At 34.9% G+C, this 12,247-nt stretch overlaps 1 protein-coding gene across 1 annotated transcript in view; it reads right to left on the reverse strand.

Moving 5' to 3' along the window:
* Positions 1-678: 678 nt before the first annotated feature.
* The window catches only part of KATNAL1 (katanin catalytic subunit A1 like 1), a 96,605-nt gene continuing 85,036 nt past the window's right edge, over positions 679-12,247 (reverse strand). Inside the window, exons 10-11 of the mRNA XM_007495271.3 lie at positions 11,330-11,456; positions 679-9,062 (exon numbers count right to left, since the gene is read on the reverse strand). Of these exons, the coding sequence (XP_007495333.2) occupies positions 8,864-9,062; positions 11,330-11,456 (326 nt within the window). The 3' untranslated portion in view covers positions 679-8,863. The remainder of the gene's footprint in view (positions 9,063-11,329; positions 11,457-12,247) is intronic.

Here is a 12,247-nt window from a genome sequence, read left to right on the forward strand (position 1 = left end):
CATAGCTGACATTTTAGACTGACAGCTACAAAAATTGACAGCCAATAATACAACAGTGGTTGTATTATATGATAAGAAAACTACAGAAAATTGAGATAATTCCAAAGCATAGTAGTCTAAGACCAGTTAGCATAAAATGCTTTCCTCAGTGGGTCCGAAAGGAATCAGGATATTACAGCACAATGATACATACAGTGATATTCCTAATGATAACACCAAGTCATCAAGAAAGGTTTAAATTATGTTCACTATGTTCTGTTCAAGAAGTCAAGGAAGTGTGTGAAATACTTCAGAAAGATTCCTATCAAAAGTAGTTAATTTTTTTAAATGGCACTTAAAGGGATAAGTTTGTCATCTGGAAAATTCACTTACATGGAATAGTTTGTTCACTCTCAGATGATGCTATTTAAATAAGTCATTATTGAATTTCTTTAATGATTTAGTGTAATTTAATTGAAAGCTACCTTTGGCTTTACCTGCATCAGTGATGCAAATTGCATGGTTTTAGTCTCCTGTGGGATACAGTTCAATAAGCAACAGAGAGAAAACATCAAGTGTAAAATATGTGAGTATACCTAGAGAAAAATTCTCTAATGTTCTCTTCTTATTCCTGACAGGCCTCTGGTACCTGAAAGTACATCCAGAAGTAACCACAAGGAAAAAGACAGACAACCAAAGAACACTCCAGAAATTTATTACCAAAAATACCTCAGCGCAAACACAACAAAACTCATGAGACTAGTGTAGTAGCAGCATACAAATGTTAGGAAAGACACACTTAATAAATACAATTTAGAGACGTCTTTTCCTTTAAATTAGGCACAAAATATTGAGAGACAAAGACTAAATACAAAAATTCTTAAAAATATACTAACAGCTGCCCCTGACAAAGCCCATCACAATGTTAATGGAAAGCTGTACTTGACTGCTGCTGCACCACAAGTGGGTCTGAGCAGAGGAGACAGCAACAAATAGTAGTACCTTTCACTGGTCAGTACAATTAACATCAAGAGTGTATACAGATATACATATATACATATACCTAGTCATCTCTGAACCGTTTCTAAATATCAAGTCTCAGATTAACTGAAATGAGTCACTCTTCCCCACAAAAAGGGGCCAGGTTATTGCTGATATTCTATGTAGCTGGATTAAGTTGTAGTCTCTGAGCCTAGTGGTTAAGAAAAAAGGTATAACTCAAGGTAAATAAGAGAATCTGGATTTTCTTTTTTAAAAAAACTGGGGTCACAAAGGGAAGGGGAAGGCCCTGTGGAAATAAATGTGTACATGATTGATACTTTTGATTATCTAACATTCAACAGTTCTATAATTCTCCCAATCTTTCTCTCCTTAAATCTAGGCCTACTTTAACTGAGGTAGACTTTGGGCATAAAATGTGCAAAGGTTCATGTTTTTCTAAAGAGCCATTTGTAGTCACTTTAGATTACATGAAAGTCATGTGCATTTTGGAGTTCTGAAGCAACAAGCAAACTGAGTGGCTGCCAGAGGAATGAACTGCTTTGGAGCTCATGGCAACAAGATAGAGAGGACATGCATGGCCTCACTGTCTGTTCTGACAAATTATTAAATGTTACTGGCAAAGGAAATGTGCAGGTATTTCTTTACTCAAATAACTAAAAGTCATGGTGAAGAAATATTAGGGTAATTACAGGTCTTGGTTTAAGGAAATAGCAGGTATATATAAGAAAAGCAACAAATCAATTTTCTACCAGCAGAATTTCTCCATTTAGTTAACAAGACACCTAGTTATTTTGTAACATTTTCTAAGTCAAGAATTATTCTAGAAACTAAGAAAGTTTTAAAGTTATAGGTCAAGGAGGGAAAAGTTTAAAACAATACCTTGTTTGCCATAAGCAAAATCCCCAAAGCATATTATTCTTGTAATTCTCGTTGAGAGAATATGTCTTGGGCTACAAGACAAAAAGCATATGCCTCAAATAAAAAGAAAAGTAGGAAAAGTCTGAAGGTTTAAAAAAGGCATCTAAGTCAACTCAATTACAAAAATATGTATATTTATTTTTTCTTATTAATATTTATTGGTGATTAGGGTCAAACTTTTGTTTTAATATTTTTCTCTTCCTGATCTTCAGCCTTCCAAAAAATCAAATGTCCTCCCCACTCTCTCTCTGCTCTCCTCCACCCCAAAGGCTAGTGTAAGACATAAGATAACCACGAGATCTTTTCTCTCTTCAGTCTTTCTGAAATTCCCAGTCTCATAACATTGTCTGTAGCACCTTTAACACAGGGCACATTCTAAGATGACACTGCTAGGAGAGAGAGAGAAAGAGAAAGGGAAAGGGAAAGAGAAAGGGAAAGGGAGAGAGAGAGAGAGAGAGAGAGAGAATCTATTACCTCTCAAAGAAAATTATCAGCAATAACAATTTCAAAATAGGTCAGGCAAAGCATTCTCAGACGAGCAAGAGACTACATAAATCTTCTAAGCTAATGTAGGGAAAAAGCAAAGATAATATATATCTATATCTATATCTATATATTTCTATTAAGTTATTCCATAGTCAAATGGCTAAAGACTTATTGACTTAACAGATGGTCAATGTTATATAGAGACACTTAAGGAAGTTATACAAATTGGTTACGGTCATTCAAAATATAACATTTAGATTACCGTGGCATCAATCGGGTGCCTAGAGAGAATGATAATTATTTGCTAAATTTAAGCTGTAGAGTCAGCCTTCTCTAACTTACTTGATCTGACCATCCATTATAGTCAAGTTTACCAGTTATCTACTAACTCTACCCTTCATTTTTTGTAATGTAGAAATGGACAAAGTTAACTTGGTGATTAAAAGTTTCTTAGGATCAGAGGCCAAAGTTTACAAAGTGCAAGTTGAGAGAGTACAAAAAAGAACAAGGACTCTCTCATACAACTGTATTACACACAGTACCTAATAAAGTGCCTAACATGCCTTGCATTCAATAAGTGCTTAATTGAAGAAAGGGGAAAAATAGCTTGGAACTTAAAAGAAGAAACTATTAGAATATAATTCTAAAATTAATATATTGAAGAACCCAAAATTCTTGTAACAGTTACAGATGAATGAAAGAAACCAAATCTTCACAACTGTTTCAATGCATCTGCTGCTAGATTACTATATCACCTGAGGTCAATACATTGAGGTCAATACCAGGAAAAATATAAACTATGATTAGATGAATTTATATGCAATTTGCAACCAAGGGTGAGGAAGAATGGTTAGAGTTCTCTTGAATGGGGTCAAGATAAATGCATAAGTCATCATGCACTAAAGGAACAAAATGAGAGGAAATAGTATAAATGAGCACAATTGACTTGGGAAAGATATGAAAGAAAAGCTTCTAGGAAGCAAGATGCCAGAGATTCCCAAAACTGCATAACTAATAAAAGAAAAATCAGAATCAACAATATTATCAACATAAAAATCTGGAAAAAATCTATCGTGTAAGAAATAACAGAGAATTAAACCACAAAAAGATAAGAAAAGTATAAGTTCTAATTAAAATTAAACCTGCTAAGCTACATAGCACAACTGAAATTTCACATACAGGTTTTGAGAGTCAAAATACTAATAGGGCTTAGTGATCATCTCAAGTAATTTAAGATAGAAAAAATGAAAAAATTAATTTGATAACAATTAGCAGGATACCTAAGGGAGCCCATTTGCTCATTTAAGAAAAGATCAAGTCCACTGGGGAAAAAGCAAGTGTCATGACCAAAAAAAAAGTAGGATGAATTTAATTGTAATAAAGTCAAAACTCCTTGTAATTTTGACTCCGATAATATTTGTGCTTCATAGAAGCAAAATGAGATCATTCACAGGGCCATGGATAATGTAAAGCAAGGAAAAAATATAAAAATTGAGCATCAAATGATCAATACTGGTGATCAAGTAGCCTCAGAATTCAATTACATAAGAATATCTGAAAAGAACATGTGGACTTTATAGTAGACAGTAAGCAAAAAAATGAGTTCTCTCTTACCCAGCAATCAGAGCTTTTTCTCTGGTGTATGTTTCTGTTTCTATGTTTCTAAATACACACACACACACACACACACACACACACACACACACACACATTTTGTGTGTATATGTATATATATCACATATATACAAATAATATGTATGTATGTATGCATGTATGTATGTATGTATGTTTGTAAAAAAATAAATGCTTTTGAAGTTGTATTGCTTTTTGGTTTTAGCTTTTAACCAAGATATAGCTTTCAACATTAAGTATAAATTTATCATCAGATGTAAACATGAGAAGCACTAGTTCCCAAATTAATGTTGGATAAAGTTAATACACACAAAAAACTTTATTATCTACCTATAACCTAGATATGGCAAAGCTGATTTTTCTAACAATTATTTTCTCTATTTTAGGAATCCTCTTAAATTAAGGAAAAGTAAAGTAATACTTATATTTCTAATTCAGATGAACAAGATAAAGAAGTTGTAGAAATTTAAGCAAGAATGCTCTTTATGTTTTGATTTCCAAAAGCAAACTGTTCCCCCAAACTGAGGATAATAATATTCCAATGTATCTATGATCCTCATAGCAATTCTCCATGGGTATAGATAACAATATACATATATTTTTACTCTAGGAGATTGTCTGTAGCTTTCCATAAATCCTCTGTCAAGGATCTATCCCATATATAGAGTTCCTCCTATAGTTTTTAAATATATTTTGTTCATAACAAACAATGCAGTATCCAGACCTTCATTTATCTCTCATTTCTGCTGGCCCATCTCTCTTTTCAGTATCAGTCCTTCATAGTGTCTTTTTTGCCAAGCCTCATATGCGTTATTGTTAGTAATATACTGAGGTCTAGTTATACTCACAATGAATCTTTTCATTAACCCCTTCTCACCAGTTATTTTTATTCTTCTGAAATCATAGTTTTATGACTTACAGCCATATAGCATTATTATATGAATACCAGTATTTAAAAATGAGCTTTTATTGTAGTGAGCAGCTTGGGATCACTAAAATTTCTCATATGTAATCCAGCCCAATCTGTCCTCCTTTTCAGTTCTGGGCCCAGTACATATTTACTATGCCTGTGAGCTACTTATCAAAATGCATGACCTGATCAAAACACTTTGTGTTCCTTATGCCCTCTGTTTCTCTAGAATGGATAGTTGGGAGGATATCTTGGAGTAAATACAGATCTCACTGAGAAGGTCCTGTCATGGCCCAGGGCTCTATGCAATCAGCACAACATCAGTTCCAAAGAGAAAAACTCTCCAGTAAAACCCACAATCTCTTCTATAGGAATCTGCATAGGATTCACTCCATGATGGCTTTTGTGTGCATCTGATTCCCTATTTTGTATCTCACTTGAAACCGATACTTAGCACCTCAGTGAACACAGATATCTCTGTGAAATTTTATATGGATCTTAACATTATACAGAAACTCACATGAAGAAGCCCTTTATAAGCTATATTTCGCTCAAAGTTCTACTCAAAAGTTTTTTATAATTAACAAACACCATGAGATTTTACATTTCCTGCATCTCAAGTCAATTTTGTCACTACAAAGATATAGGTAGCTATAGAAAATGTCTTCAAAATAGCTTGACCTGTTCCCTTCTCATGTTCTCATCAAGGGAATGCTTAATTCATGCAGAAACCATTCTAATAGAGAATTTAGAGATAAAAAAGTAGGGATACTGCTAGTTACAAATGTCTCCTCTTCAATGGAGTTACATTTTTCCATTCTTTTATTATCTTCCCCTCTTTTAAGATGTCTTGCTATCTTGCAAATTGATACTTTAGTGCCTTCAATATTGTGCTGTCAGTAGCACAAATTTATTCTCTGTGCATTTGGTCAGGTTACCCTACTCTTCCCAACTTTTATCTTCTTTAGTCCCAATACTACTAACATAATATGTGAGGCATCAAAGTGGCATAATCCCAATGCAGTGGTACCATTACTGTCACTAAAGAGAATAGACATAGAAACAATGGAAGACATCTCTTTGAATTCACATCTATTTGTTGTTCTCCTTCCATTTTCATCAACAAATGCTTTTAAGTTAACTCTCTGGCTTAACTATGTCTAATGCCATGCTGCCTCTGGGCTCCTTTCCTCTCTCAAGTGATTTTTGGTACATTCTAAAGTGATACTTATAATCTTTCATCATCTTCCTCATAGTATTTTCTGAGTGAGTGTCCTTAACTCCCATAACTTAGCAAAGAGATCGGTTAAGTATTTGAGGGCTAAAACTATTTCTGGGTTGTTTTGTCCTTATTCTATTGACTTCTGTATCAGTTAATCTGCAATAAATGGTGACAAAGCAAGTGACTTTAATTTTGACTATTATCCTTTTTATTTTCTGGCAACAGTTTATTCAAAACAAGTAGGGTTGGAGCTACTAGAATGGTATATTGTACCTTTTTATCCTTATCATTTTCCTAATTTGTTATTGATTTTGATCTTTCCTCTAATCAACTGATGAGTGTTGTTTCACAGACAATGATTCTGAAATGACTGACAAGTGACTAAGCATTTTATGTCTCTTAAGAGATAGTCAATTTTATTTTTCCTGGGTTATTTGGTGCTCATCATGTCTGTCATGTTAAAACTCTCTTCTTAAAAAAATATTCATAAAGTAGAAATGCAAGACTTCTAATCAGTCATACATTGTTGGTCTCTTTCATTTCTTGAACATGAATCATATATTCCAACATTTTTAATCACCTCCTATATTCATGTTTGCATGGAAGTTACGAAGAATCAAGAGACACTGACTTAAAATGGACAATCTTGTCAAGTTATTTATGAAATTTCCCTATTGCTTCATTATCTGCAACAGACATTGGCACATAAGCTATAGTTACCTTCCTGGTAATCTGTTGCTTATATTCATCACGAGCACCATAGAGTGAAAAGAGTAAGCATTCCACACAGTTGCATTTCTTATTACCTTTGGGCACAAAATAAAGGCAAATCTATCAGCTCCTTTACAGACATATATAAAGAGAACTTAAAGCTCCTCTTTCATTTAGCTGTGAATCCTTTCTGCCAGTGAGAATATCAATATGGAAGTTGTTCCAATTTTCCAAGAGTAGAACAAATTCTTTGTCATTAGACAGCAATTGCAGATTAAAACAACTAAATAAAATGAATTATTTAGAAAGCCAAAGAAATATGTGATTCTTAGCACCTTCTGCCCCCTTTACATTAATCATAGGAGACAGGCAGAAGAGAGTCACACAGGCCTGACTGCCATTTTGTATATTAACCTGCTTCATCACCAAATAATTCTTATCTCTATTTAGTTGAGGTAGCCTCTGACAGAAGGACAAGCCTCTCACTCTCACTGGAACCATATCTGAAGCTTTTCCAGCTTGGAACAAATTGCCAGAGCCTGCCCTCTTACCAACATAACCTGGGAGAAGTCAGGGTCACCTCTACACCATGATGATTTGAGTAGGTCTAGCATGAAAAGAAATGTGAAAAGTCAGCATACTGTAGTGAATAAAAGCGCCAATCACAAAACCAAGAAGACCTGGGTTCAAGTCCTGATTCTGACACATAATAGCTCTGTGATCCTAAGAAAGACACTTTAACCTCTCAGTGATCCTAGATACCTTTCCAACTATAAGTTGGATAATGGTCACAGATCTGCATTGGTAGAGGAAGTTTCCTCATAAAAATTCCTTATACCAATTATATCAATATTTCTTACACCAATACAGGTCTATATTGTTACCTTTCCCTCCCCCCCTACCAAAAAAATAAAAACTCACATGTATATAGAGCATTAAGGCCCAACAAAGCACAATAACCCTTTGAGGTAGGTAATACTTTTGTTTTAGCCACATATTTGTGTGGAAAATTCATAAAAATGATAGAAATAGTTTAGAATGCCAAATGAAACCTAGTATCAGAATTCAAAAATAGTGGGAGTAAAGAAAATTCATTTGTTTGAATATGATGAAAGAAATAAAAGTGAAAAATCCAGATATTAAGAATGTTTGCATATTATGTTTGGAGGATCCAAAACTTCCTTCATATATTTTCCATATTCAATTTGATAAGTATTAGCAAGAAAAGTAAGATTATAAAAATGTACCCTTGGTTTGGACATTGAAAGACCAGAGTGTGAAAAGACATTTATCACTTAAGACAAAATACTTTTTAAATGGCTAAACTGTTCTGGCAGGGACAGTCACCAAAGCTACACTCTGGTACTTACGAGCTCTAAGATAAAGGGGAAGCCTATGTTGGAGAGATAACAGAAGACTGATGGGTCAAGCTCACAAGCTCATTGATTCCTTCAAAAACTGACTCACAAACTTCTATTAACAACAAAATATAGATTTCCTACCTTGATAACAAACACATTTCTAATTTAAAAGGCTAATTTGTCAGATTAATTCCCTATGTACTTTTAATGTAGTTAAAGAAGAGAAATACTTATATTCCAGGACACATAGAGAAATGAATTAGAAAGACAGTCCCCTCTATATTAAGTGTAAACAATTTTCTTCTAAAAGAAGATAAAATACTTTGTTGGCTCCCTTTACCACATCAGCCTCTTTGACAAGCTGGCTAGCAATCTGAAAGGCAAGAAATAAAAGCTGGAAACATCTGCTCAGGGCCCAACTGATTCAGAGAGGATCTCGCTTTTCCTGGAGGCTCTTCTTTTCCCTCAACCACATCTTCTATTCTTCATAGTTCATGCTTTTTGCCTTTGAATGAAAAGATGTTGAAAGAGGAATCTCCCCTATGAAAAATTCAAATCTTTGAAAAGATTTCTAGTAATTTTTCTTGCATTTTACAAACAAAATATGAGCCTCAAAAGAACAAAGAGAAAACAACATTAAAATTAAGCCGACCCAAATTCAAGCATCCACTTTTCATACTTCTCTAGGTCTGCAGCAGACACAGACTTAGAGATTTTCTTCAGCGCTAACTCAAAATCCCCTTTTGTAACAGGCATCTGCAGCTCTTCCTTAGAAAGGGCACGTATCTCTTCAGGGCTTAAACCATGGATGCGCCGTCTCATCGCCATTAGAGAAGCATCCCTGGGGGTACATAAAAATACATCAAAAAATGCTACATATGGCAAAAATAAAATGAATGATTTGAAAGAACATTCAAAAAAGTACTTGTTTAAAATGCTGAGTAGTATTTTCCACTTAATAATAATATAATGAAGCTACAGGGAGAGAATGTAGAAGAAAGAGCACTGAATTTGGCCTTCAAAGGCCAAAGCTCAGCTCTGATATCGAGACTAGGTGATCACTTCCATCTTTTGGGCATGGTTCCTTGTACAGTAAGAAGGCTGAACTAGGTAACTATTAAGATCCCTTTCAACTTAAAATCTCTGATGTGACCTGGAAAATGTCTCTAACTCTTCATCCCATGATCTTAAAAATAATAATGGCTTTCATTTATATAGGAAGGCAGGAATGGCATAGTGGATAGAAAGTGGCGTCAGCCCCAGAAGACCTGGTTTTAAGTACTGACTCCAGCTCATTTTGGCCCATCACTGGGCTTCCCAGAACTCCATGTGACCCTCTAAGATTATGAATTGCAGAGAAGATGCCAACCTGCATCTGGTAGAGAGTTTCCTCACTCCCTAGATCAATGAAATAGCAATTCCAAGTGATAATCTCTATGCCCTCTTTTTATATAACTATGCCATTTACATAATATAATTTCATTTGTTCCTAACATCACCCCAGTGAGGTAGCTTATGTAAGTATGATCCTCACTGATAGATGAGGACACTAAAATTCAGAGAATTTAGTCACTTGCCTTGGATCACATAGGGAGAAGAGCAGGTGTCAAAAGTCATCAAGGCATCAAGCATTCAAACCCAGGTGCTCTTCCATATCTAATGCTCCTCCCACAATGCCTTAACTACAGAGCATATTCTAAGTCAGCAAAACAAATATGTAATTAAAGGAACCCAAAATCCATGTTGATCAGCCCTTCTTTCTGGCTTCCTTCTCTAGAAGGCTGGAATCTTGAGAAATACTCCTTTCCTCCCACTCTGAGCTAAGCTTTGAATAATCCACATCTAGAAGATACTAAAATTATGGAAATTTACAAAGTATCCATCTATGCCTTAATCAGAAGGAATAGAGCAAGCTCCTCCTTGAATTGGAATATAAATCTAACAAAAAAAAAGGCACTCTCCAACCTTAGGAATGTCCTCATAGCAAAGTATCTAGATCTAAGGTAATGGTAAAGAACTAGCAGATATTAGTATTCAAAATATATCCCTGAACTGAGAGCTCAGACAGAGGTTACTTTTGTCACCAAACACTGTGGACTATGAAGGAACACATAAAATAAGTGGGTCACAAAGGATATTCTGAGGAAAAGAAAAAATACACCTGGCAATAATTAAACCCAAGAGGTTTAAAGTAAGAACTGATTGGGAGGAAAGATCTTCACCAAATTTAAACAGATGCCAATAGAAATCCTTGGCAATAATAGTATTTCAGAAACAATGATCTTAATTACATCTCTCCCAGGAGATTATACATGTGGAACCAGAGGAATCTAAGAGGCATAGGAGGAAATGGAGGTCAACTGGGGTAAGGTGATTTGCCCAAGGTCACCCAGGTAAGCAAGCATGTGAGGGAGATCCTAGACACACTTTTTGACTCCAAATCCAGGGCTCTCTCCATTATACTTCCATGCTGCCATCTAACTACTGTGTTTTAATACCACAAAATATGTACAAAATAATGACTGTATTGATATTAAAAAATCCATTTTGGCATATGATCTAAGGGGTTTTTTTAAACCAATAAAAAAAGTCTCATTATCATTGATTGATACAAAATGGTTCAAAAAACTTTATCATTTAAAACAGTAGGAAGGCCATAGGAAAAAAATAAATTCATAAAAAAACTTTTGTTGATCTGTTTCAAAGTACTATGTCAAATTTAATTTTCTCTCTTAGCTTTCATTTAGCCATTAAGATTTTCACATGATCATTTAAGGGTAAGTAGGGAAACTACAAGTGGCCAAAATGTAGCAAAAGATATTAGATTAGCATGCAGATCCCCAGAGACCAGAGTTCACAGGATCACTGAAAACTGCAGAAGCTCTAGCAGGTGAGCTACCAGACTACCTATATGACTACCAGAGGAATATGTGAATTGTGGCCAGTGACACTAGTAGCAAACAACTGATACAAACCAAGTATCCATTCCAATATAGTATCATGATATTATATTGATAATTATATTTAGCTCATAAGCAAACTTTTTTACTTTAGATTTTCTATATTTAAAAAATAATTATTTAGTTGTTTTTTTAATTAAAGAAATACCTGCAAACGTTAGTTATGTCAGCTCCAGAATAACCTTCAATCTTCTCTGCTATCTCTTCTAATTGAATGTCAGGATCTAATTCAACTTCCCGAAGATTGATCTTAAGTAGCTCTGCTCTGCCTTTTGCTGAGAGAAAATTTCTGGTTAGAGATTTTACAAACCTTTTTACTCTAGTACTATCACAATCACAGACAAAAAAAACCTAGGAAAAGAAGGAAGGGAATGCAGTGCACAGAACAGTAAGTTCTATGGCTCTAACTCACTACATAATAATTCAGCTACATTTACTCACTGTCTTGGTTTCTATATCTGAAAGCTTGACACCTAACTAGTTATAGGTGCCCAGAGTTCTATTAACTGGATCTGACAGCAAGCGAGCCCAATTTATGCCTGATTCTTGGGCAGTGAGCAGGGTACCTGTAAGCTATCAATCAATCAACTAATAAACATTTCTTAAATGCCTACTATGTGCCAAGCACTGACAAAAAGAGGCAAGAGATAGATCCTACCCCAAAGAATTTCCAATCTAATGGGGGAGAAAACAAATATATACAACACAAGCTATATGAAGGATAAATAAAAAATAACCAACAGAAGGAAGGCACTGGAATGAAGAAGAGTTAGGAAAGGCTTCCTCTCCTCCTCCTCCACTATTACCACCATCACCACTAATTCTTCTTTCCTGTAGGTAGAAGTTTAAAGGAGACTTAAAAGAGAGGTCAGCAGTGAGAGCAGAGAAGGGAGAACATTCAGGACATGGAGTCAACCAGAAGAAAAATGTCTAGAGCTGAGAGATGGTGTGTCTTATTTGGTTATAGAATTGCCAGAAGTCCAGTGGACTGAAGAGTGCATGTTGAGGATTAAGGTTTAAGAAGAGTAGGCAAAGAGGAGGGAGTTAAGTTATGAAGGGTTTTGAA

This window comes from Monodelphis domestica, chromosome 4 (assembly GCF_027887165.1).
Source record: "Monodelphis domestica isolate mMonDom1 chromosome 4, mMonDom1.pri, whole genome shotgun sequence".
Taxonomy (NCBI): domain Eukaryota; kingdom Metazoa; phylum Chordata; class Mammalia; order Didelphimorphia; family Didelphidae; genus Monodelphis; species Monodelphis domestica.